At 39.6% G+C, this 27,527-nt stretch overlaps 1 protein-coding gene across 32 annotated transcripts in view; it reads left to right on the forward strand.

The window, feature by feature from the left end:
* GIGYF2 (GRB10 interacting GYF protein 2) overlaps nucleotides 1-27,527 on the forward strand; it is a 163,350-nt gene that overhangs the window by 115,149 nt on the left and 20,674 nt on the right. For all 32 annotated transcript variants that reach the window (XM_063645250.1, XM_063645256.1, XM_063645262.1 and 29 more), the window contains 6 exons: nucleotides 157-264; nucleotides 1,282-1,382; nucleotides 4,501-4,601; nucleotides 5,728-5,889; nucleotides 8,688-8,846; nucleotides 21,591-21,827. In XM_063645250.1, the coding sequence (XP_063501320.1) occupies nucleotides 157-264; nucleotides 1,282-1,382; nucleotides 4,501-4,601; nucleotides 5,728-5,889; nucleotides 8,688-8,846; nucleotides 21,591-21,827 (868 nt within the window). The remainder of the gene's footprint in view (nucleotides 1-156; nucleotides 265-1,281; nucleotides 1,383-4,500; nucleotides 4,602-5,727; nucleotides 5,890-8,687; nucleotides 8,847-21,590; nucleotides 21,828-27,527) is intronic.

A 27,527-nucleotide genomic window follows, 5' to 3' on the forward strand; every position in this document is an offset into this window, starting at 1 on the left:
GTCTATTATCATAATGAAGAATTATAAGATATATTTGATAGCGATTTCTAATAATGTTTCCTGGGGGGCTTTGAATTGAACCTTGTCTTTCAGCATCTCAGTCATGTGAACTAAATGTGGATTGACAGGTTATATTTTTTTTTTTACTTTTTGAAGACAACAATATGCACAGGTTTTGGCCCAACAGCAGAAAGCAGCCCTGTCTTCCCAGCAGCAGCAGCAGTTGGCACTTCTTCTTCAACAGTTTCAGACCCTGAAGATGAGGTTGGTGGTCATTCCATTATGTGTCATATGGGGTACATGTGTTGTGAAAGAAAGAGAAGAAAGGAGAAATTCTGGTATAGTGTGTGATTTCTGGCACTGGAACACTCCCAACACATACCTGCATGTTGTATGTAAAAACAGTATATTTTAAAAAAATATTTCAGATGGAGATAAGCGTTTATTTGGTCTTTTACTCATAGAGATAAATTTTGATTAATCAAAAGACCAAAGAATAATGGGAACACTTGAGAAACAGTGTCATCTTGTGGAACCTGCAACAGAAAAACTGTAGCCTAGGATTTTAATTTCACTTTTACTCATAGTATCTCAAAGTATTAGCCACACCATACAAGGTTGTAATTTTCTAGAACTCAAAAGCCATTAAGGTAGGTCTAAGGAAAAGGAAATTATGCTAGAAGTCTAGAAGAAATTTCTGCTGTTTCAGATTATCATTCAGAGTAATATTTCTCCTGAACAAGTATCAGTCACTGCTCTTAAAAATCTCATTGTCTCATTCAGCCAAAACTGTTTATATTTCTTTTGAGCCTTAACCCATCCCATGAGGTAGGCAGTTTAGGTGGTAGGAGCTCCATTTTATGGATGGGCAAACTGGGACTCTGAGAGGCTATAGGACTTGATTAATGTAACATATAGGAAACTCAGAACTAAAATGCAGACCTTTCTTCATTATAATATGCTGTCTCTGTGATTTCTACTGAGATGATCTGGGTTTTTTAAGATATACATATCTTTAAGATATGGATATACAGTAGGTATATCCATCATTTAGAAGTCAATATGTATTACCATAGAGGATTCCAGAAGTGTAATCATTGTGCCCTTCTCTTTGTTCCACCCCAAACTGCTTTGGTAGTGTTAGGTTTTAGTAAAAGAGTGAAGGCGTTTTCTAGCCAAATAACCTAGAGAACCTACTAATCTAGAAATTCCTCTTCATTTTTTTTTTTTTTTTTTTTGCAAATGATAAGAACAAGTTAATTTTTTATTTCCCTTTTGCAGAATATCTGATCAGAACATCATTCCCTCAGTAACTAGGTCTGTGTCCGTGCCAGATACTGGCTCTATCTGGGAGCTTCAGCCAACAGCTTCACAGCCTACAGGTAAAAACTTAGATTAACCTTTAGTACCACTCTGAGGATTCAGAGTCTAATAATAATTTTATAATTTAGTTCTTAAAAAATATATTAGGTTTCTGAATCCATTTTGTATTTGATATTAACAAAAGGTCCATTTTTTACTAGATCCAAGCAATATTGAAGGTGTTACTGAAAATATACTTTTAAGTGTTTGAATTTATTTAGTGGAATTTTTTTTTTTTCTTTGAGTCAGAATCTCTTTTATGTTGCTCTGATCACTGTGGAAAAATCATTTAAATGATTTTTGATCTCTTTAGCCAGATTGGGAAAAAAAGCATACATAAAAACATAAGTAATGGTGACCTATTCTTTTGAGTTAGGAATTAATACAAGCTAGGCGTGGTGATGTGTGCCTGTAGTGCTAGCCACTCAGGAGGCTGAGATGGGAGGATTGCTTGAGCCCAGGAGTTCCAGGCTGCAGTGAGCTATAATCATGCCAAGGCATTTCAGCCTGGGCAACAGAGCAAGTCTCTAAGAAAGAAAAAAAAAAAAAAAGAATTGATGTTAACAAACACTGTAGGTACCCAGAAATTTTGGGAAAAGAAAAACCTGCTATGAATTGAGCACCTTTTCTCATTTTTATATTTTTACATCAAATTAGAAAATTTGGGGTTGAGATTATTTTAAGTCTTGGTATTGGTGAAGCACTGCTGTTTCTTTGCTTTCTTTTATTTTTTGAGACAGACTCTTGCACTGTTGCCCAGGCTAGAGTGCAGTGATGCGTTCTCATCTCACTGCAACCTCCGCTTCCCGGGTTCAAGTGATGCTTCTGCCTCAGCCACCTAAGTAGCTGGGATTACTTACAGGTGTATGCTATCACACCTGACTAATTTTTGTATTTTTAGTAGAGACAGGATTTCACCTTTGTGGCCAGTCTGGTCTCAAAGTGACCTCAAGTGATCCGCCCACCTTGGCCTCCGAAAGTGCTGGGATTACAGGTGTGAGCCACTGTGCCCAGCCGAGCACCTCTGTTTCTTATGGTCTGAATACTTGCAGAGATGGATAGTTTGGTCTTTGGGTAGTCCTTTCAAGAGATTATAGTTGGTGTTGAAGAACCTCAAGAACTATAGGCCTTGGTGGAGTTTTTCTAGAGCTGTTGAGCCATTCAGGTCATGGTTCTGTTGTTAACATTGACCCCACAGATTATTGCAGAAGGATGATTGTCTTCCCTCATCAACTTTCCATGCTGTTTGTACCTTATTTTTTCTTGATAGCCGTTTATAGTTAGGATGTTAAGAATACAGGTTGCGTACCCATCCCTAATCCAAAATTCCGCAATCCAAAATGCTTCAAAAGCTAAAACTTTTTGAGCATTGACATGATTTCACAGTGGATTTTTTTTTTTTTTTTTTTTGGAGACAGAGTCTTGCTGTGTTGCCGAGGCTGGTGTCTAGTGGCACAATCTTGGCTCACTGCAACCTCTGCCTCCTGGGTTCAAGAGATTCCCCTGCCTCAGCTTCCCGAGTAGCTGGGATTACAGGCACCCACCACCACACTTGGCTAATTTTTGTATTTTTAGTAGAGACAGCTTCACCACGTTGGCCAGGCTGATTTCAAACGCCTGGCCTCAAATGATCCTCCTGCCTCAGCCTCCCAAACTGCTAGGATTACAGGCATGAGACATGGTGCCCAACCCACGAATGGACAATTTTACACATAAATACTTAACACAAAAATTTTTTTCATGCCTCAAATTATTTAAAAATGTTGCATTAAACTACCTTCAGGCTGGCTGTGTGCAGTGGCTCACGCCTGTAATCCTAGCACTTTGGGAGGCCGAGGTAGGTGGATCATGAAGTCAGAAGTTCGAGACCAGCCTGGCCAAGATGGTGAAACCCCATCTCTACTAAAAATTAAAAAAAAATTAGCCAGGTGTGGTGGCGGGCACCTGTAATCCCAGCTACTCCGGAGGCTGAGGCAGGAGAATCGCTTGAACCCTGGAGGTGGAGGTTGCAGTGAGCCGAGATCACGCCACTGCACTCCAGCCTGGGTGACAGAGTGAGACTCCATCTCAAACCAAAAAAAAAAAAAGAAAGTACCTTCAGGCTATGTCTATAAAGTGTATATGAAAGATTAATGAATTTTATGTTGGATCTCATCCCAAAGATAGCTCATTATGTATATGCAAATATTTAAAAATCTGAAAAAATCCAAAATTTGAAATGCTTCTGGTCCCAAGCATTTTGGATAATGGATCCGCAACCTGTATTCTGCAGTGTTTTGGAAACTTTTAAGTACTGTATTAAACAATTTCTCTCTTTGGGTTTATATGCAGTCAAGGTCCTTTAAAAATAGTCCATTGGTTTTATACAGACAATATTTGATAGTGTATAAATAGACTATGATAGGAATGTAGAAAATAGAGAATGCTGAAAAGTGGTGCTAGAAAACTTCGCTGGCAATAGGAAAATGAACTCAGAAACCGTTATCTGTTTGTTTACTTCCAAATGTGATCTTGCAGTGCCCTTCAGGTTAGCAGGACCAGGTCTCACTTGTAAGACCTGCCTGGCCTTTCCAGAGGTCTCCACAGCTCCAGCTGTAATGCTTACTTGCACTCCCTCTTTATTGAGATGAAATTCACTTAACACAAAATTAACCATTTTAAAGTGAACACTTCAGTGGCATTCACAATGTTGTATAACCACCTGCTTCTCTCTAGTTGGTGTGCAGTAAGAGGCTGTATGGTTGCTGGAAATCTATGTGCTTTGGAGTGTAATACACTGGGATTTAAATCCTGGCATGGCCACATGCTTGCCATGTGCCCTTGGGAGTGTTAGAAACTACTTCTGACCCTTAGTTTGTTCATCTGTAAAAATGGGGGTATGAATAGAAACATAGGGCTTTGTAAGGATGAAGTTAATTCCCTGATAAATGCCTGGTACTTCCCTTCATTCTAGATGTGTTGAAGGATATTCATAGAAACTAGAGTCCACTGGCAGTTCAGTCTACTCAGAGACAAAACAGATGTGTTTGGTGGAGCTCATTTAGGCACAGGGAAGCAGCTTTTTTCATGATTCCTACGGATATGTCACCATGTGTGTAAGCTCTGTCATCCCTCGTTCTTTCTTTTGTTGTCTTACAGTTTGGGAAGGTGGTAGTGTGTGGGATCTTCCTCTGGACACAACGACACCAGGCCCTGCCCTGGAACAGCTTCAGCAGCTAGAGAAGGCCAAAGCTGCAAAGGTCTGAAGCTCATTCTTCTGCAACAGTGCATTGTCATCTGGCTGCAGGACATAAACATTGCTGTTTATTCATCTCTCTAGCTAGCTATACTTTTTACTTTCAGTTTACTGCTGCTTAGCTGGTATAAGTACATTCATATTGTATCTTTACTGTGCTCTCTTCTCCCAAAAAAAAAAAAAAAACTCAAAACTGAATTTAAATTACTATGTTTGGTTTGGTTAGTTGGCACATTGTTGATTATAGACACATATATATTTTAATTAACGTTATTCATGGTATGAACATTTGTTATAAGTAACAAGAATGTGAGAAAATATCCACTACATTGTTTATGAGACTCCTGATATGTGGCTTGAGTTCTCCCATTGAATCTTTATATTGGTATTTGTTTATATTTCTTAGTATCTTCAGACGTAGCAGCCAAAAAGCCCGACATTAACATCGGATTGTGTGTTCCATTCACATTTTTTGGGGGAGCTAAATCTTGAATTTTGGTTTTAGTACTTGCTAGAAAAGAATGTCTACATCAATACCTAGTGTCATTGTAATGATTTCTAGGTTCTCAGGCGTACAAGAGAGTGTTGTTGCCGTTTTATACTTAATGCATTCTTATCCCCTGAGGTCATGACAGTCTCCTTAGAGTTCCCAGAATGTGGAAAGGTACATACAACATTGCTGTTAAAACATTATAGCCACACTGTTAAATATTCAATCAGAAAATTATTTGTAGGGATGAGTAAAGAAGTACCATCCAAGAGCATTCTGATGTTACTCTCCTGGGTAGTATAATGGTAACGTGGAGTGTGGAGGCAAATACAGGTGGGAGGAAAAGTGCATTCAGTTGAGACAGTCATAGAATTCTTCTAATTACTGTGATATGTCACAGCTTAGAGCTCTCACAGGGTGTTGATGTAGCATATGTCAGAATTTCCTTTTAAAGGTTGAATAATATTAATATTCCATTGTATGTATATAACATATTTTGTTTATCTATTGATCTGTTGGATCACCCGGTTGCAGTACAGTACAAGCAGCTGATTGAATGAACGAATACTACTGGTCAGTGCTTTTGGAGTGTTCCTGTGCTTGGTTTCAAGTTTCTAAGAGTACTCTTGTGTAATCACAGCTAGAGCAAGAGAGAAGAGAGGCAGAAATGAGGGCAAAACGGGAAGAGGAAGAGCGAAAGAGGCAAGAAGAACTCCGAAGACAACAGGAGGAAATTATTCGGCGACAGCAGGAAGAAGAAAGGAAAAGGCGAGAGGAAGAAGAACTTGCCCGAAGGAAACAGGTATATATCTGGGAACTCTGACCATAGGATTAGTGCTTGATGAGGGCTTTCAGGCTGCTTTCTTTCATCATTTCACAGATACTCCTGAAGTCCACAGTATTGGGGTTAGAACCTTAGAAGACTCACTCACCTTTGGAAAGAATCTCTGTTTTCCACCAACAACCCACTGTAGGGATATTCTTCAGTCCTAATAAACCACTGGAATTGATTTTCTTTGCATATTTCCTAGAGTTTTATAAACCAGTTAGATTTCAGAAGTTCTGTCTTTGTGTCTAAAAACAATGAGAAAGTAACTGATGTGCAGCATTAAATGTCAAATTTTAAAAGTTACATGGTCTTTAAAAAAATTGTGCTAACATATACATAACATAAAATTTACCATTTTAAGTGTGCTTTCAGTGTTGTTAAGTATATTCATTCACATTGCTGTGCAGCCCTCACAAACGTGTCTGTAGAACTTCTCCAACTTTGCAAACTGAAACTGCATATCCATTAAACAAGGAGCCCCACTCCCTCCGTCCCATAGCTCCGAGTAAGCACCATTCTTCTTTCTGTGTCTGAATTTAAACTAACTCAATTTCTTATGTAAGTAGAATTATACAGTATTTGTCCTTTTGTGTTGGGCTTATTTCACTTAAGGTTTATTCATATTGTAGCATATATCAGAATTTCCTTTCTTATAAAGGTTGAATAATATTCCATTGTGTGTTTATCCATTCCTATTTTGTTTATCCATTCCTTTGTTGATGGACATTTAGATGACTTCCACGTTTTAGCTATTGTGAATAATGCTGCTGTGAACATGGGTGTATAGATACCTGTTTGAGTCCTTGCTTTCAACACTTTTGTGTATACACCTAGAAGTGGAATTGCTGGATCATATGGTCATTCTCTTTTGAATTTTTTGAAGAACTGCCGTATTGTTTCCCACGGCTGCTGTACCACTTTATATTCCTACTGGCAGTGCACAGCCGTTCCAGTGTCTCCACATTCTCACCAACACTTGTTATTTTATTTTATTTTTTTGGTTTTGCTTTGTTTCTTTTTGATAATGACATTTTTAATGGGCATCAAGTGATATTTCATTGTGGTTTTGATTTACATTTCCCTAATGATTAGTGTTGTTGGGCATCTTTTCACATGCTTATTGACCATTCAAATGTACTTTAAAAAAGTATCTTTGGCTAAGACCTCTGGCTTCTCTTTATTCTTTCCCTTAATGAACCTTTTCTCTCTATTTTAGTGTTTCTAAATAGGGAGCAAAAGAAACTCTACACATATATTTGCTTTACAACATTTTCCACTATATAGCTGAGCAGAAACCAGAAAGATAAGACATATTTTATTTTTCCCCTAGAAAGTATGTTTTCATTTGAAGAAATTTAGACAGAAATCACCCAGCAATAATTTTGAATGTAATGATTTTTGTATATGGTGTGAGGTGAGGGTCTGACTTCATTCTTCTGCCTATAGATAGCCAGTTTTTCCCACCACCATTTATTAAAGAGACTGTCCTTTCCCCCATTGTGTGTTTGTGGCATCTATGTCAAAAATCAATTGAATATAAGTGTGTGGATTTATTTCTGGGGTTTGTATTCTCTTTTTGGTTTCTTCTTTTTATTTTTTTGGAGACAGAGTCTCACTCTGTCACCCAGGCTGGAGGTGTATATTATTTGTACTTGTGTTTTATAACCCTCCTTTTGACATGAATTATGTCATCTTTCCATGTCGAATGTGTATCTAAAAATCTACATCATCATATTTGCTAGCTGTATTAAATTTCGTTTTATAAGTAAATTATAATAAGTTGACCAATTCCCTATTGTTGGACATGAGGGTTGTTTCCAGTTCTTCACTGTTAGGTAAGTGTTTGAATGAAAGTCCTTGTAGCTAAGTCTTTGCTTAAGGATTTATAACCAGTGAGGTATACACTTTTAATGTTTTTTAGTCTTTTGTTGTTGTTGTTGTTGTTATCAGGGGGAATTCACCATTCATGTGCTTGGCTCATTTTTCCATTGGGGTTTTCCTAGCTTCACTTGAAAGCATCTACTCTCTTAATAGCCCCACAGTCTAGCCTTTACCACTTGTTTCCTACCTTTTGGCCCCAAGAGGTGCTCTGTGAAAAACAAAAAAGATCCATGCTGAGATGAAATGAGAACTACTGTTAATTCTTAGAGTTACACTATACCGCAGCATATAGAGGCTCTAAGAATTATTGCAGTAAAAAGGTATGTTTAGTTCTGTGTTGCTCAGTTTTCTATAAATGATCTCAACAATGGGACCTCTTTCTGTGTAATACTTAATAGTATTGGTGGGACTTTTGATCTTCAGAACATGTTCTGGGACACATGGCTTTACTCAGTACTTCTGACTGGGAGAACTTATCTTACCCCAAATTTTTGGTGGCCATGTTGATTTGCCCTCTCTATGCCTTAAGTTCCCAGTTGATTAAAAAAATAGGGATTAAAGATACCAATGGAGAAACCAGAGCTATAATTCTAATGTAGCTCTTTCTGTGGTTAATCAGTAAATGATATAGCTAATATAGAAAACAGGATAGACTTCACAGTTTATTGTAATTTAACTACTAATATTTTAAATTCAATTTTCTTTTTATTGTAATGTGTCCAGTTCCCCGTTTACATGTATACTTTTTACTCCAGATCGTGATTACTTTTATGTTTACTGTTTAACAGAGTCTTAGCAGATAGCCTATTACTTTCCAAATATGACATAAGAAATTGAATGATAGACCTGAGTCCCTCCCCCACCCCCCACCCTCCATCTTTTTTCCTTAGGAAGAGGCTCTGCGTCGCCAGCGGGAACAAGAAATTGCATTAAGGCGACAGCGAGAAGAGGAAGAAAGACAGCAGCAAGAAGAAGCTCTTAGAAGACTGGAAGAGAGGAGAAGAGAAGAGGAAGAAAGGCGGAAGCAGGAAGAATTGTTACGCAAACAGGTGACCAGATGGTTTTGTCTTCTAATTCTTCCTTTGAAGCTGGGAATTAGTGATTTAGAAAATATTAGGACATTAAGATCGCCTATCTAAAATTTTTTCAGGTTGCTGAAAATTACCAAAAGAAACCTAACTGGCTCTTATTACTTCTGTCTAAATTTCTTCAAATGAAAACCTATTTTCTAGAGGAAAAATAAAATTTGTCTTATCTTTCTGGTTTTTGCTCAGCTATGTAGTGGAAATGTTGTAAAATACATGATTTTTTTAAAGCAAGTTTCAAACTGAAGCAGAATAGTACAACAAATGCCCATAAATCACCCAGCAATTTTTTTTTTTTTTTTTTTTTTTAAGATGAGTCTCGCTCTGTCGCCCAGGCTGGAGTGCAGTGGCATAATCTTGGCTCACTGTAAGCTCCGCCTCCTGGGTTCATGCCATTCTCCTGCTTTAGCCTCCCGAGTAGCTGGGACTACAGGCGCCCACTACCACGCCTGGCTAATTTTTTGTATTTTTAGTAGAGACGTAGTTTCATTGTGTTAGCCAGGGTGGTCTCAATCTCCTGACCTCATGATCCACCCGCCTCGGCCTCCCAAAGTGCTGGGATTACAGGCATGAGCCACTGCGCCCAGCCATCACCCAGCAATAATTTCTAACATAATGATTTTCATGTATGGTATGAGATGAGGCTGTGATTTCATTCTTTTGCCTATGGATATCTAGTTTTCCCACCACCATTTATTAAAGAGACTGTTCTTTCCCCATTGTATGTTTTTGGCATCTATGTTAATGAGCGTAAATGTATGGATTTATTTCTGGGCTTTGTATTCTCTTTTTGGTTTCTTTTTTTCTTCTTTTTTTTTTTGGAGATCAAGAGCCTCACTCTTGCCCAGGCTGGTGTGCAGTGGCGCGATCTTGGCTCACCACAACCTCCACTTCCCCAGTTCAAGCGATTCTCATGTCTAAGCCTCCCAAGTACCTGGGACTACAGGCAAGCATCACCACGTCTGGCTAATTCTTTTGTGTTTTTAATAGAGATGGGGTTTTGCCTTGTTGGCAGGCTGGTCTCACCTCCTGGCCTCAAATGATCTGCCTGCCTCAGCCTCTGAAATGCTGGGATTACAGGTGTGTCTTTTTGCTTTCTTGACAGTGTTCTTTGAAACACGTAAATTTTTCACTTTGATAACGTCCAATTTATCTTTTTATTTTATTTACTTTCTTATTTTAAGACAAAGTCTCGCTCTGTTGCCCAGGCTGGAGCGCAGTGGTGCGATCTTGGCTCACTGCAGCCTCTGCCTCCCAGGTTCAGGCAGTTCTGCTTCAGCCTCCCGAGTAGCTGGGACTACAGGCATGTACTGCCACGCTTGGCTCGTTTTTGTATTTTTGATGGAGATAGGGTTTCGCCATATTGGCCAGGCTGGTCTTGAACTCCTGACCTCAGGTGATCGCTTGCCTTGGCCTCCTAAAGTGTTGGGTAGAGGCATGAGCCACCGCGCCTGGCCAGTAATGTCCAATTTATCTATTTTTTCTCTTACAAGTTGTATACTTTTAGCTCTTACTTTTAGTATGGATTCCTTATATTCTCAGTACGTGTCCTTTGTTAGATAAATGTTGTGCATACTTTCCTCCAGGCTATAGCATGTCTATTTACTTTCTTAGGGGATCTTTTGATAAGAGATTTTTAATTTTGATGAAATCCTATTAAATTTGTCTTTTATTAGTGTTTTTTTGTTTCTATGTAAGAAATATTTGCCAACCCACAGGTTATTAAAATATCTCCTGTATTTTTTTTAAAGCTTTATAGTTTTGGTTTTACAAATAGTTTGAATTGTTTTTTCTGTGTGATATGAGGTATGGGTTGTTCCAGTGCCTGTTTTTGCAAAGTCTTTACTTTTTCTATTGAATTTTTGATGCTTTTGTCAAAGTCAGTTGTATAAATATGTTTTTTTGTGTTGTTTTTTTTTTTTACTGGACTCTTCCCTTTTGTTCCACTGATAAGTTTGCCTGTCCTTAAATGAGTACGCACTGATTTGATTACTACTGTACCTTTATAGTAACTAGAAGTAAGTCAGTATGTCTTCCAGCTTTGCCTTTTTATTCAAGACTGCTTGACGAAGATCTTTCGCCTTCCTATTAAAATTTAAAATTATCTTCTTAATTTCTATGTAAAAGCCTGCTGTGGTTATGATTTGGATTGTGTGGAATCTAAATTGAAGAGAATTCACATTTTAAGATATACTGAGTCTTCCAGGCAATGAACATGGTATATCTTTCCATTTGTTTATGTTTTCCTTGTTTTTTCTCAGTACCATTTTGTTTCCATTATACAGGTTATGTACATCTTTAAAAAATTGATTTTTTTCTTTTTTGCTATTATAAATGGAATTTTAAAAGTTTATTTTCCAGCAGGCTGGGTGCAGTGGCTCATGCCTGTAATCCCAGCACTTTGGGAGGCCAAGGCGGGCAGATCACGAGGTCAGGAGTTCGAGACCAGCCTGGCCAACAGGGTGAAACCCTGTCTCTACTAAAAATACAAAAATTAGCTGGGCGTGGTGGCACGCACCTGTAATCCCAGTTACTTGGGTGGCAGAGGCAGGAGAATTGCTTGAACGTGGGAGGCAGAGGTTGCAGTGAGCCGAGGCACCCCTACATTCCAGCCTGGGCGACAGGGCAAGACTCTGTCTTTTCCAGTTCTGTATAGAAATGGAATTGATTGGTTTTCATATATAGATCTTATATTCTGACACCTTGTGAAACTCAACTTACTACCTCTAATAGTATTTTTGTTGATTCCTTAGGATTTTCTGTGGAATCTTATTGATAAATTGGAGCAGTTTTAATTCTTCCTTTCCAACCTTGGATAGAAGTGGTTAAAATGTATAATAGCCTTATTTCCAGTATTGAGGAGAAAATGTCTGGTATTTCACCATTAAATATATTGATAGTTTTTCATAGGTATCCATTATCCAACTGAAGAAGTTTCTTTCCAGTCCTAGTTTACTGAAAGTTTTTCAATGAATAGATATTGAGGTTGTAAAATGTTTTATCTGCATTGATTGATGATCATTTAGTTTTTTCATTCTGCTCATGGTGAATTAATATTAATATTAATAACTGAGTTATTAATAACTGAGGTTTGAAGGTTAAGTCAACTTTGTGTTCCTGGATTACCACCCTACTTGATACATATGTTAACCTAATTTGGTACTGTTTTGTTAAGAATATTTGCATCTGTGTTCATGAGAGAGAGAGAGGTCTACAATTTTCTTTCTCTTTTTCCTTTCTTTTTTCTTTTCTTTTTTTTTTATTGAGATGGTCTCACCCTGTCACCCAGGCTGCAGTCTTGGCTCACTACAGCCTCAACCTACCATGCTCAATCAAGCCTCCCACCTCAGCCACCTCAGTAGCTTGGGCCACATGCTCATGCCACCACGCCTGGCTAATTTTTTTATTTTTTGTAGAGATATGTGGTCTTGTTGTGTTGCCCAGGCTGATCTTGAATTCCTGAACTCAAGCAGTTTTCTTGTCGCAGCCTCCCAAAGTGGTGGGATTACAGGAGCGAGCCACCACACCTGACCTATAATTGTCTTGTAATGCTTTTGTCCCCTTTTGGCGTTAGGTTTATACCGGCCTCTTAAATTGGAATGTGATACTTTCATTGTTTTCTGAAAAAGTTTGTGTAAGATTGGAATTATTTCTTCATTGAATACAGGCATACCTCATTTTATTGTGCTTCACTTTCTTGTGCTTTGCACGTATTTCATTTTTTACGAATTGAAGGGCTTGTGGCATCCCTGCATCGAGCAAGTCTGTTGGCCAGCAGCATGTGCTCACTTTGTCTCTGTGTCACACTTCAGTAATTCTTGCAATGTTTCAGATTTTTTTTACTATTATATCTGTTACGGTGATCTGTAATAAGTGATTTTTGATGTCACTATTGAAATTGTTGTGGAATGCCATGAACTGTGCCCACATAAGGCAGCAAACTTAATATATACCTATTATATATGTTCTGACTACTGACTGGCTGTTCCCTGTCTCTCTTCCTCTCCTTGGACCTCCCTATTCGCTGAGACACATTATTATTGAAATTAGGCCAAATAATAACCCTACAATGGCCTCTAAGGGTTTAAGTGAAAGGAAGAGTCATGTCTCACACTTTAAATTGAATGCTAGAAATGATTAAGCTTAGTGAGGAAGGCATGTCAGAAGCCGAGATAGGCCAAAGGCTAGGACCCCCTGTGCCAGTTAGCTAAGTTGTAAATGCAAAGGAATAGTTACTGAAGAAAATTAAAAGTGCTACTCCAGTGAACACATGAATGACAAGAAAGCCAAACAGCCTTGTTGCTGATATGGAGATAGTTTTAGTGGTCTGGATAGAAGATCAGACCAGCTGCAACATTCCCTTAAGCCAAAGCCTAATCCAGAACAAGGCCGTAAAACTCTCTTCAATTCTGTGAAAGCCGAGAGAGGTGATGAAGCTGAAGAAGAAAAATTTGAAGCTAGCAGCGGTTGGTTCGTGAAGTTTAAGGAAAGAAGCTATTTCCATAAAATAAAAGCACAATGTGAAGCAGCTAGTGCTGATGTAGAAGCTGCAGCAAGTTATCCAGAAGCCCTGCTTAAGATCATTGATGAAGGTGGTTGCACTAAGCAACATATTTTCAGTATAGATGAAACAGCCTTCTAATAGAAGAAGATATTATCTAGGACTTTCATAGCTAGAGAGGAGAAGTCAGTACCTGGCTTCAAAGCTTTAAAGGACAGGCTGACTCTCTTGTTAGGGGCTAATGCAGCTAGCTGGTGACTTAAAATTGAAGCCAATGCTCATTTACCATTCTGAAAATCCTAGGGTCCTTAAGAATTATACTAAATCTACTCTGCCTGTGCTGTATACATGGAACAGCAAAGCCTGGATGACAGCACATCTGTTTACGATGTGGTATATTGAATATTTTAAACTCACTGTTGAAGACCTACTGCTCCTTTCAAAATATTACTGCTCATTGACAATGCCCCTAGTCATCCAAGAGCTCTGATGGAGATGTACAAGGAAATTAATGTTGTTTTCATCCATGCCAACATAACATTCATTCTGCAGCCTGTGGATCAAGGATTAATTTTGATGTTCAAGTGTCATTATTTAAGAAACATACTTCATAATGCTCTGTGTACCATGGGTAGTGATTCTTCTGATGGATCTGGGCAAAGTAAATTGAAAACCTTCTGGAAAGGATTCGCCATTCCAGATGCCATTAAAGAACATTAGTGATTCATGAGAGGAAGTCAAAATGTCAACATTAACAGGAGTTTGGAAAAAGTTGATTCCCACCCTCATGGGTGACTGTGAGGGGTTCAAGACTTCAGTGGAGGAAGTAACTGCGGATGTGGTGGAAATAGCAAGAGAACTAGAATCAGAAGTAGAGCCTGAAGATGTGACTGAATTGCTGTAATCTCATGGTAAAGTTTGATGTGTCAGCAGTTGCTTCTTATGGAAGCAACTACTTTCCATAAGCAAATAAAGTAGTTTCTTAAGATGGCATCTACACCTGGTGAAGATGTCGTGAACATTGTTGAAATGACAACAAAGGATTTAGAATATTACATAAACTTAGTTGATAAAGCAGTGGCAGGGTTTGAGAGATTGACTCCAACTTTTTTTTTTAATTAAGTTCTAGCGTACATGTGCACAGCGTGCAGGTTTGTTACATAGGTATACGTGTGCCATGTTGGTTTGCTGCACCCATCAACTCATCATTTACATTAGGTATTTCTCCTAATGCTATCCGTCCCCCAGCCCCCCACCCCTCGACAGGCCCTGGTGTGTGATGTTCCCTGCCCTGTGTCCATGTGTTCTCGTTGTTCAACTCCCACCTGTGAGTGAGAACATGTGGTGTTTGGTTTTCCATCCTTGTGATAGTTTGCTTAGAATGATGATTTCCAGCTTCATCCATGTCACTGCAAAGGACATGAACTCATCCTTTTTTATGGCTGCATAGTATTCCATGGTGTATATGTGCCACATTTTCTTAATCCAGTCTATCACTGATGGACATTTGAGTTGGTTCCAATTCTTTGCTATTCTGAATAGTGCCTCAGTAAACATATGTGTGCATATGTCTTTATAGTAGCATCATTTATAATCCTTTGGGTATATACCCAGTAATGGGATCGCTGGGTCAAATAGTATTTCTAGTTCTAGATCCTTGAGGAATTGCCACACTGTCTTCCACAATGGTTGAACTAATTTACACTCCCACCAACAATGTAAAAGCATTCCTATTTCTCCACATCCTCTCTAGCATCTATTGTTTTCCTGACTTTTTAATGATTGCCATTCTAACTGGCGTGAAATGGTATCTCATTGTGGTTTTGATTTGCATTTCTCTGATGACCAGTGATGATGAGCATTTTTTCGTATGTCTGTTGGCTGTATAAATGTCTTCTTTTGAGAAATGTACAAAAGCCAAAATAGACAAATGGTATCTAATTAAAGAGCTTCTGCACAGCAAAAGAAACTATCATCAGAGTGAACAGGCATCCTACAGAATGGGAGAAAAATCTTTGCAATCTACCCATCTGACAAAGGGCTAATATCCAGAATCTACAAAGAACTTAAACAAATTTACAAGAAAAAAACAACCCCATCAAAAAGTGGGCAAAGGATATGATTGACTGCAATTTTGAAAGAAGTTCTACCCTAGATAAAATGCTATCAAACAGCATCACATACTGCAGAGAAATCTTTCATAGAAATTAGAGTCAGTCAGTGCAGCAGACTTCACTGATGTCTTATTTTAAGAAATTGCTGCAGTCATCCCAGCCTTCAGCAACCACCACCCTGATCAGCAGCCATCAACATCAAGCCAAGACCATCAAAAAAGAATACAACTCTCTGAAAGCTCAGATGATTGTTGCATTTTTTTAAGCAGCAGATTTTCAATGTAGGTGAAACAGCCTTCTAATAAAAGAAGATATCATCTAGGACTTTCATAGCTAGAAAGGACAAGTCAGTGCCTGGCCTCAAAGCCTCAAAGGACAGGCTGACTCTCTTGTTAGGGGCTAATGTAGCTGGTGACTAAGTTGAAGCCAGTGCTCATTTACCATTCTGAAAATCCTAGGGCCCTTGGGATTTTCAAGGTATAGACATTGTTTTTTAAGACATAATGTGGTTAAATACCTAATAGACTACTTTAAACATTTATATGCACCGGGAAACCAAAAGTTTTGTATGACTTGCTTTATTGCAATCTTCACTTTATTGCAGTAGCCTGGTACTGAACCTGCAGTATCTTTGAGGCATGCTTGTCTTTGGTAGAGTTCACCATTGAGACCATCAGAGCCTAATGTTTTCTTTGTGGAGAGATTTTTTATAAAGTTCAGTTTCTTTGAATTATGTGGCTAATCGGGTTGTTTTGTCTTGTCAGTGTTTGTAATCTGTGTCCTTTTAACAAAGCTGTCAAATTCAATGGCACAATTTTATTCATTGTTATTCTTTTTATGCTTGGTCTGTAGCAATAGTCCTCCTTTTATTCTGCATATTGGTAGTTTTGTGTTGCGTTTATCAGTCTTTTGAAAGATTGAACAAAGAACCAACTTTTGGCTTTGTTACTTATCTTTTCATTGATTCCTGCCACACAGTTATTTTCTGTCTTCTACTTTGAGTTGAATTTGCATCTTTTTCTAGTTTCTTAAGACAAAAATTTAGATAATAAATGTTAAACCTTTCTTCCTTTTTAATAAATACATGTAAAGCAATATATTTCTCTCTGAGCACTTCTTTAATTACATGTCACAATTTTTAGTATGTTGCCTTTATTATTATTTAATTTAAAGCACTTTTGAATTTTTTTGTAATTTCCACTTTGGTTTATGAGTTATTTGAGAATGGGTTAGTTAATTTCCAAGTATTTGGAAGCCTTTTCTTTTTTTTTTGAGAGAGGGTCTCTGTCACCCGGGCTGGAGTACAGTGGTATGGTCACAGCTCATTGCAGCCTTTACCGCCCTGGGCTCAGGTGATCCTCTCACCTCAGTCTCCTGAGTAGGTGGGACCACAGATATGTGCCACCACACCTGGTTAATTTTTGTTTTTGAAGACATAGGGTTTCGCCATGTTTCCCATTCTGGTCTTGAACTCCCGGGCTCAAGCAGTCAGCCCGCCTTGGCCTCCCAAAGTGCTGGGATTACAGGCATGAGCGGTGGTGCCTAGCCCCTTACTTATATTTAGTTCTAACTTAATTATGTTGTAGTCAGAGAACATAATCTGTAAGATCCCAATTTTTAAAAATTTATTGACCTTTTTTTTGGTTCAGTATATGGCTTGTCTTGGTGAATTATTCCGTGTGCATTTCTGGGTGGGTTTGTTTGTTTGTTTGTTTGTTTGTTTGAGTCCAGGTCTCACTGTGTTGCCCACAGTGAAGTACAATGGTGTGATCATAGCTCACTGCAGCCTAGAATTCCTTGGTTCAAGCTATTCTCCCATTTCAGCCACCAGAGTAGCTGGAACTACAAGCATATACCACCATGCATGGCTAATTTTTTAAAAAGTTTTTATAGAGGCGGGGTTGTGGCTGATCTAATGGTAGTGGGTTATCAGAATTTATTAAAATTATTAGTGTCACTGAAGTTAGTATACAACCCCCCACTGCTAAATCTAACTAGTTTTTTAAAAAAGGAAAAAAATTTAAAAATATATAGAGTGTGTAGAGATGGGGTCTTGCCGTGTTGCCCAGGCTGGTCTTGAATTCCTGGCCTCAAACAACCCTCCTGCCTCAGCCCCCCAAAGTGCTAGAATTATAGGCAGGAGCTACCAAGCCTGGCCTCCTACATTTGAAAAGAATGTGTATTTCTCAATTGTTGAGTGTAGTGTTTCATGAATGACAATTAGGTCAAGGTGGTTGATAACATTTAAATATTTTATATCCTTACTTAATTTTTATCAAATTGTTATATTGATTCCTGGGAGAGATGCTAAAATTTTTTCAAAATTAGCCATGCATTTTCATCTTAAGAAAACAGATGCTAAAATCTGAAACTGCAGTTTTTGATTTGTTCATTTCTCCCTTTAGATGTTTGTATTTGCTCTTGTGTCTTGAGGCTCTATTATTACTTGCATATACATTTATATAGTTCTGTCTTCTTAGTGAACCTTTTATTGTTACGAAATGTTCCTATTTACCTCTGATTGTATTCCTTGTCTTAAAGTCTATTAAATTGACATTAAGGTTGCCATTCTAGTTGTCTTTGGTGTTTGCATGGTATATATTTCTTCCTTATTCCATTTTTGTGTGTATCTACTGATTTTTATAATAAAAAAATTGTATAAGGAACATTCCAAATGGTAGATTATAGAGATTATGCATTCTGGTTTGTCCCTTTAAAGAGAGAGTTTAGTTCTGGCTGGCAGTTACCTTGGTCAATTCAGTCTTCAGCATTGCACCCTACTTATGGTAGAGCAGCAGAAATATCTAATCTCAGTTACTGAGTTTTTCCAGCTTCCAGCTGCACCTTTTAGCTTGATCCCGAGGTCTACTTCATGCCTGTAGTTTATGAGCCAGCCAAGGATTTCTGCAGATTTGGGGGCTCATCTCTTTTCTGGTTCCCTTCCTTCTGATGGTCCCCCTTCCAAATTTTCCGCCTAGGTTAATGTCTGCTTCTCTATCCCAGAACTCTCTCTTTTGACCACCAGAACTGCTAGTAACACTTTGAGCCCCTTGCTGGTGAATGGGGGAGTGCCCTTAGGCAAAACATAAATAAAAATCTTACATGTTATTTTTTCAAAGTTATGCTTTTTGATTAGTAGACAGTTGGTGGGCAGGGAAAGGTAGACTCTTCTTTGATTTCTCTCTGGTGTTCATTCATTCATTCATTCATTTATTTATTTTTATTGACAGCGTCCCACTCTGTCGCCCAGGCTGGAGTGCAGTGGTGTGATTATAACTCACTACAACCTTGAACTCCTGGGCTCAAGCCATCCTCCTATCTCAGCCTCTCAAGTACCTGGGACTGCAGGCATATGCCCCATGCCTGGCTAATTTTTACTTTATGTTTTTGGAGACAGGGGTCTCACGGTATTGCCCAGTCTCATCTCAAATTCCTGGCCTCATGTGATCCTCTCGCGTCAGCTTCCTTAGTAGTTGGGATTACAGGCACAAACCACTGGGCCTGGCTCAGTATACCTGTTCTTTTTTTTGTTTTTAGTTCATTGATGTTTAGTTCAGCTTTTATAATTACATGTGTGACCGTTGGTCCAGCCATGGTACTCTGTCATTATAAGAAACTGGAACCCCCAAATCATTTTATTTTAATGTTTAAGAACATAGGTTTTTTTTTATTGGTAGACTTTATTTTTAGAACAGTGTTAGATTTTCAGAGAAACTGGGAATATAATACACAGAGCTTCCATATTTCCCCTTGCACACAGTTTCCCCTGCTATTAATATCTTACATGAGTATGGTACATTTGTTACAACTAATAAACTGGTGCTAATGCATTATTATTAACTAACATCCATTGTTTATTGAGATTTTTAAAGCTTTTCCCTAATGTCCTTTTTCTGTTCCAGGATTCCATTCAGAATATCATATTAGCTGGGCACAGTGGCCAGCACTTGTAATCCCCACGACTCAAGAGGCTGAGGCAGAAGGATGGCTGAGGCCAGGAGTTCGAGAACATCCTGAGCAACATAGCGAGACCCTGTCTCTACAAAAAAAAAAAAAAAAAAAAAAAAAAAAAAAAAAAAAAAGATAATAACTTGTAAAAAGGAGAATATCATATTACATTTAGCTGTCATGTCTCTTTAGGCCCTTCTTGGCTATGACAGTTTCTTAGACTTTCCTTGTTTTTGATGACTTTGACAGTTTTCAGAAATATTGGTTAGTATATTATAGGGTACCCCTTGATTGGAATTTATTTGAAGTTTTTCTCATGAATAGACTGGACTGTGGGTATTTGGGAGGAAGATCACAGAGGCAAGGTGGCATTTTCATCACATCAAATCAAGGAGTACCCGCATTGCCAACATGGTTTGGAACTGCTGATGTAGACCTTGATCACCTGGCTGAAGTAGTGTTTGTCAGGTTTCTCCACTGTAAGTTACTTCCCCCCTTACTATAAGTCAGGACTGTACTGACTCCTTGGAAGTCACTCTGTGGAGTCCACACTTAAGAATGTAGAGTTTTGCTTGCTTTTCCCTGTGTTCTAAATTGAGATTTTTTTTCAGAAACCTAAATTCTGTTAGAGATAGATAGCTTCCAAGTTAGATTGTGTGTTGATTCATTCTTTGGTTTATTCATTTAACAGTTAACATGTTTAGTTAATGTACTACATGCCAGTTATTGTGCTTGTTTTCTGGTGGAGTATAAGACTTTTTAGGAAATTGTTTCTGTCCTTAAGAAGTCCATGTGTGTGATGAATATACAAGAAGTAAGCGCTGTCATTAGGATACTTTCAGCTACAAAATAAAAATACCCATCTAAGGTGGCTTAAATAATAAATGAAATTTTTGCCTCACACTCTAAGGAGGTCTGCCCATCAGCCTGTTGTACACTTGCTTCAGTGATTCAGTGAATGCCATTAAGTATTTACGGCCTTTGCATACTCCTCCTCTGCCATTTCCTGGTGTGTTGACTTTTGAGTTCAGATGTTTCACGTCATGGTTAAGAGTTTTGGATATCACACTGTGTGCAGCCTGTATCCAGACAGGGAATGGCCCTTCTCTCATGCTTTGTTCCTTTTATCTGGGAAGAATTTCTTCCTTAGAGGTCTCCCAGTAGACATCTCTTTGACCCCAGTTGGATCACATGGCTACCCCTAGTTACACTGGAAGCTTAAAAGCAAAATCTGACATTTTAAACCTCTGATGTGGCAGGAGGCTTTGTCTGCAAGGAATAAGCCTGACAAAGGTAGTGGTTATTGGATAGGTAGAAACAGGAGCTGCCATAGGTGGACTAGAAGCAAATAGATAAGGACAGGGTATAGTTGACGTTAATCAAAAGGCAAAGGTGAAATATACCTCCTAAAGGCTAGGCGAGTCTCCGAGTGGCTAACTTCTATCTGACCTACGTTTTAGAGAATGAAGTAGAGGAATGTGATATGGGTAAGACAAAGCATTGCAGGCACAGCAGACAGACTCCAACGATGAAGAGAATTTCTTAGTGAAATGAGTTTCGCAGGGCACAATGGAATGGTTTTGAGGGAAGGAAGCAGAAGGAAAATGAGCCCAGGTGAGGGCAAATGCAGTAAATGGTGGAGGACTGGTTGAGGAGAGATGTTCTGAAGGGCCTATGGGCCACAAGGGGCAAGAGCCAGGGATGGAATTCTGTGGTCTTGGAAAGTTGCTTTGGTTCCAGAACTGGCTGGTGCTTGCATGGTAATCAGCATTCTTACAAGGTATTGGTAGCTTTTAGCGCTCAGCACCCAGAAAGGCTTGCTCACCTCACATGTTGGAGCAGTGTTTCCAGGAGACTTTCCTGTAGTTGATGGTGAGCTGCTTCGAGATCAGGGCTTTGACTGCACATGTTTAAAGTGACAGTCCTTTAATTAAAATTTCATCCTGTAAGCATACCAGGCCTTTGTGGCTACTGTAAATATATTTTAAAAGAAAGGTTACTTCTACCTTGCATTATCATGAACAGAGTTTCCGCTTTCTCTGTCATTTCTATAGCCATTTGACAGAAGCTTTCAAAAGTGAGTCAGATTTTTTTCCCTCCACAATTAATAAAATTTTTATCTCTTTAATTTTTCCTTCTGGAAAGGAAGAGGAGGCTGCAAAATGGGCCCGGGAAGAAGAAGAAGCCCAGCGTCGATTAGAGGAGAATCGGCTGCGGATGGAAGAGGAGGCAGCCAGACTCCGGCATGAGGAAGAAGAACGGAAGAGGAAGGAACTGGAGGTCCAGCGGCAGAAGGAGTTAATGCGCCAGAGGCAGCAGCAGCAAGAGGCTCTCCGGAGGTTGCAGCAGCAGCAGCAGCAACAACAGCTGGCGCAGATGAAGGTAAAGCCCGAGGCATCAACCTTAGGAGCTCCTTGCTAACATTTTTTAGTTAGGTAGGTGCTGGCTGTACCAGTAGCAGTAAAAGTGTACTTTCTTTCTTTAATATTAAAATATTTTAAATTATTTATTTATTTTTGAGACTGGGTCTCACTCCCATCACCCAGGCTGGAGTGCAGTGGCACGATCTTGGTTCACTGTAACCTCGACTTCCTTGGGCAGCTCATATGATCCTCCCACCTCAGCCTCCCCAGTAGCTGTGACTACAGGCATGCCCCACCACGCCCAGCTAGTTTTTTATATTTTTAGTAGAGATGGTGTTTCACCATGTTGCCCAGTGCCGGGATTACTGTGCCCTGTGCTTTCTTTATCATTGAATATCACTACTTTGGTTTTTTGATCATCAATAAGATATATAATGCACATACTTTGTATTAGGCATTTAAATGAGAGAGGCGTAAACAAGAGGATAGGACGTGAGCAGCAGTGCAGGCAAAACAAGTAAATCTGTTTGGTTTGTAAATTTAATGTGGCTCAGTAAACACTGGAGTGCCTATTCCATACCAGTTCAGCACTGCTGAGACAAAGATAAATGAGACAAGGCAGTTGCTCCCAGAGAGCTCACAAACTTACAAATATAGGCATGTAAACATTCAGATGTGTAAATGGGAACTAGAATATAGGGCTTGAAACAGAGTTGGCCATAGGCATTTATTGAAAGTTACATTAAGAGGTGATATATACAAAGTGTTGTTTTAAAGAGCATTCAAAGCTTTTTTTTTTTTTTTTTTTTTTTAAAATAAGGAGAAAGTGAATACTGGGAGCCTAGTAAAGAGGCTGTGTTGGTGCTGGTGTAAATGAATAGGAGAGGCCAGCAGGAGGGAGCTGGCCTGATAGCAGTCAGCAAGAATTAATTACTCTCTGGAGCTGAGGGAGGAAGGTGGAAGCTGGGGTGCCTGCCAGAATAAGTTTCAGTGACTGAGAAGATAGTGGAACTGTTGATGGAATTGGAGTAATTGGGAAGGGAGGAGCAGATTTATGGCAGGTTGTGCATAACTTCATGCTGGGTCTGCAGTGAGCAGTAAGGTTTAGTGTCCCCTATCTTCAAGTAGCTCACAGGTTAGACACATAAACAGGCAAATAGAATATAGTATGGTGAGTATAGTGGGAGAGGTGGCATGGAGTCAGTCATTCTCACAGTTCTGTCACTTGGGAACTTGTGAGATGTGCAGATTCACACCCCAGACCTATTGAATCAGAACCTCTAGGGGTGGAACTGAGAAATCTTGTATTTAAACAAACCCATGCTCTCTAAAATGTGAGAACCACTGTCCATCTGGGAAGTTTGGAGAGGCTTCTTGAAAAAAGGTAACTTCCAAACTGAGTCTGGCTTTCAGCATTTTTACTATGACATGTCTGTTTATGGATCTCCTTGTGTTTAATCTACTCAGAATTCATGGCGCTTCCTAGATGTGTAGATTAATGTTTTTCCATAAACTGGAGAAGTTTTTAGCCATTATTTCTTCAATTGCATGTTCTGTTCCTTTCTCTCCTTCAGGCACTTGAGTGATGCTTATGTTGATACACTTCATGCACTTAATGGTGTCTCATTTCTCTAAGGCTCTCTTCAGTTTTCTTCATGTTATTCTCTGTTCTTTGTGTAATCTGTATTGATCTATCTTTAAGTTTCTTTCTTTTGCCAGTTCAGATATACTGTAGTGTACCTCTAGTGATTTTTTTTAACTAAAAATTTTTTATATATATTTAGGGCATGCAAGTGTAGGTTTCTAAATTGCATATATTGCACAGTGGTGAAGTCCGGGCTTTTCGTGTACTTATCTCCTACATAGTGAGCAACGTACCCAGTAGGTGATTGTTCAACCCTTACTCACCTCCTATTCTCCCAGCTTTGGGGGTCTCCAGTGTCCATTATTCCACTTTGTGTGCTTATTTGTTTAGCCCCCACTTATAAGTGAGAACATGCAGTATTTGACTTTCTGTTTCTGGGTTACCTTACTTAGAACAATAGCCTCCAGTTCCATCTGTGTTGCTGTAAAAGACAAGATTTCATTCTTCTTTGTGGCTGAGTAGCATTCCATGCTTTATATAAACACCACATTTTCTTTATCCAGTCCTCCGTTGATGGGCAGAGTTTTTAATTTCAGTTATTATACTTTGGTACTCCAGAATTTCCTTTTGGTTTTTTAAAAAATATCATCTGTCTCTTTATCAGTATTCTTTATTTGGTGTGACACTGTCATCATACCTTCCTTTACTACTTTAGTCATAGCTTCCTTAGGTTCCCTGAACAACTTTTATAACATATGTGAAGTCTTTGTGAAATCTGACATCTTGTTCACTCTCACAGGCAGTTTTTGTTGCCTGCTTTTTCCCCCAGTATATGGGTTATACTTTCCTGTTTCTTGCATGTCTCGTAATTTTTTATTGGCAGCCGGACTTTTTGATAATGTCTTGTAGCAACTCTGGATATCTCCACCCGCCCCTCCCAGCTTGATTTTCTTACTTGTTTATTTGTTTTGTGACTGGATGGATTATTTTAGTGGAGTCCAGCTCTCCCCTCCTCCCCCTGACCATGTTGAAGCCTTTGCTCTTGCCCATGTTGGGGGTACAGCACTGGGTGTGCCCAGAGTGACTCTGAGGTGACAGTGGGTGTGGCAGGGCTCTCTTTAATTGTCTTTTCCACACTCAGCTGTTTCACTCCACTTACTGCTAGCTGATTGCTCTGTTGTTCTTAACCCGTTTCCCGTTTGCCCTGAGAATATCCCTGGTGGTGCGTGTGGCTGCAGCGCTGACCCTGAGATAACTCTCAGATTACAGTCCTAATGCTTTTCAGAGAATTATATCCAAACAGCACTGATGCAGTTAGGACAGCTTGTTGGAACAGAAAACAGATGCCAAATGATCTAGGAAAAAAAACCTGCAAGTTAGCCCTGGGTAAACGCTGCAGCTGCACATGCTGCCAGCAAATATTCTCGGGGCAGATGGGAAATGGGTTAAAATTGTCCTTGGCTGGGTGCAGTGGCTCACGCCTATAATCCCAGCACTTTGGGAGGCGGAGGCTGGTGGTTCACTGGAGCTCAGGAATTCAGGACCAGCCTGGGCAACATGGTGAAACCCCATCTCTACCAAAATACACACACACACACACACACACACACACACACGCACACGCACCAGCCTGGGCAACATGGTGAAACCCCATCTCCACCAAAATACACATACACACACACCAGCCTGGGCAACATGGTGAAACACACACACACACACACACACACACACACACCCCACACACACACACCAGCCTGGGAAACATGGTGAAACCCCATCTCTACCAAAACACACACACACACACACACACAATATGTATATATATACAAAAAATTATTCAGGCGTGGTAATGTGTGCCTGTGGTCCCAGCTACTCGGGAGGCTGAGGTGGGAAGATCACTTGACCCCGGGAGACGGAGGTTGTAGTGAGCCAAAATCATACCACTGCACTCCAACCTGGGTGATGGAGTGAGACCCTGTCTCAAAAAAAAAAAAAAAAAAAAAATCCCTTGGGGCATACACTGACAGACTGACCCGCTTAAATTCAGGTTTCTTTGAAGAAATAGCTCCTGAGGTCTATATATGAAATTTGTTTTGACTCCGAGAGGATTTCTTCCAGTTTTCTTTAACTAGTTTTCTCATATCAGGTAGCAGCCTCCTACAGTTTAGCTGTATCTCCTATGAATCTACCAATCTCCTCCCAGTTGCCTTTTATCCCAACTTCTACTGTTTCTGAAAACACCATTAGGCTTGAACTCATCCACTATCTGTTGCAAATAAAGTCAGTTCTTTTGGGAAGAAACCTGGAGCTTTCTGTTTTCTACCTGTTTCCTACACTCCTACCCTCAGACAAAAATCTCTCAGTCAGCTCTGGAAGTGGGCACGGTGATCTGCTTTCCTCTAACATTTGCTGAAGGGTGGGCAGAATAGTAGCCTCAGGTCTTCTTGGCTTGCCTCTCCTGGTGGCTTGGCCTGGCCAGCTGCATTGGTGATCACGGCCCTAGTGTTGGTGTTGCTGTGGTTAAGAGTTTCCATCCTATAAGTGGGGCTGGGCACAAGAAGAGAGCCCCCACATCTGTTGCACTTGTTTGGAACTTAGCATTTGTCACAGGTAACTGGCATCAGGGTGAGACACACTGATGTGCTTTTCCCAGGAAGAAAGCCTGCTGACTGATGGCTGAGGGGAGAAGGGAGCCACGTCTTGACTGTACCAGTCTAGAGTGGAGTTTCTGTCTCATTAAGCTGGGAGGAGAGAAGGAGAGTAGATCTTGGTTTAAGTATCACCAACTCTTGCTGTTCTTACTGAGTTTTAGCAAATATTCTTGAATAAACTTTTTTTTCATTTGCTGTATGCCCTTAGGAGTATTTCCAGAGACTTTATTTATTTTTTTGAGACAGGGTCTGGCTCTGTCGCCCAGGCTGGAGTGCAGTAGCATGATCTCGGCTCACTGCAACCTCCGCCTCCTGAGTTCAAGCGATCCTCCTGCCTCAGCCTCCCAAGTAGCTGGATTAAAGGTGTGCACCACCACACCCAGCTACTTTTTTTTAATTATTTTTAGTAGAGATGGGGTTTTGCCATGTTGGCCAGGCTGATGTCAAACTCCTGACCTCAAGTGATCCGCCCGCCTCGGCCTCCCAAAGTGCTGGGATTACAGGTGTAAGGCCCTGCTGCCAGCCAGAGAGTTTAAATGATTATTTTTAAGATGATTTTCACCAGTTTTGCCAGGGAGCAGGTCCACGCAGCTCCTCATGCTGTCATTCTGACAGTGAAACAGTTATTTCTTAAAGCAAAACCAGTGTTGAAATGTAAGGTAGCAATGTCAGGGCAGAACAAGAAGAGTATAGTTTTAAAAATCAGTGAAGGATATTAGGCATTCGGGGGTCCGTATTTGCTTTTGATTTGTCAAAAGTTTGTTCTGAGAAGCATGATTGACACACTGCAGTTCTCCTGAGTGGGCATTATAGGGTGATGGTTGGGCTGGTAAGTGTCATGAGGCAATGTTGAAAGAGCTCTAGGATATTATTTCCAATGTACAAAGAAGACTTAAGGAAAATGAAAGCTATCAGCAGACATAAGTCAATATAAGGAAGACTTAAGTTTGGTCTGTAGAGCAGACCTATGAAATATAGAGTATATATTTTTTGTGTATATATACCTAGAGAAAGATCGTGTGTGTGTATATGTATTTGTGTGTGTGTGTGTGTGTGTATATATATATATATATATATATGCATATGTATGTGTGTGTATATAGAGAGAAATAGAGAGTCGGGCCAGGGAGGAGAGAGAGAATAAATATATTTTGGCACAGCAATAGGAAGATTCTCAGAAGTGCCCGTGAGGATAGATGGCCATTTCAGGAGGCACTGCCTCTATTCCCAGTGCTGGCTGAGTTCTGCTGAAGCGGGCTTGAAAGATTGTTTCCTGATTACCATGGGGTGACACATCTACTGTGATTTTAGACAACATCAGTGGTTACTGGCTGCATCAGAATGATTAAAATATGCTGATTCTCCTGTCTTCCCTTCTGATCTTAAGATTGATTAGGTATGATGGAGCCAGGGCCTCTACATTTTATAAGGTCCCTTCAGGTTATGCTGCCAGTTTGAGGTCTACTGCCTTACTTGATCTTGA

Source organism: Symphalangus syndactylus, chromosome 8, assembly GCF_028878055.3.
Source record: "Symphalangus syndactylus isolate Jambi chromosome 8, NHGRI_mSymSyn1-v2.1_pri, whole genome shotgun sequence".
NCBI lineage: Eukaryota > Metazoa > Chordata > Mammalia > Primates > Hylobatidae > Symphalangus > Symphalangus syndactylus.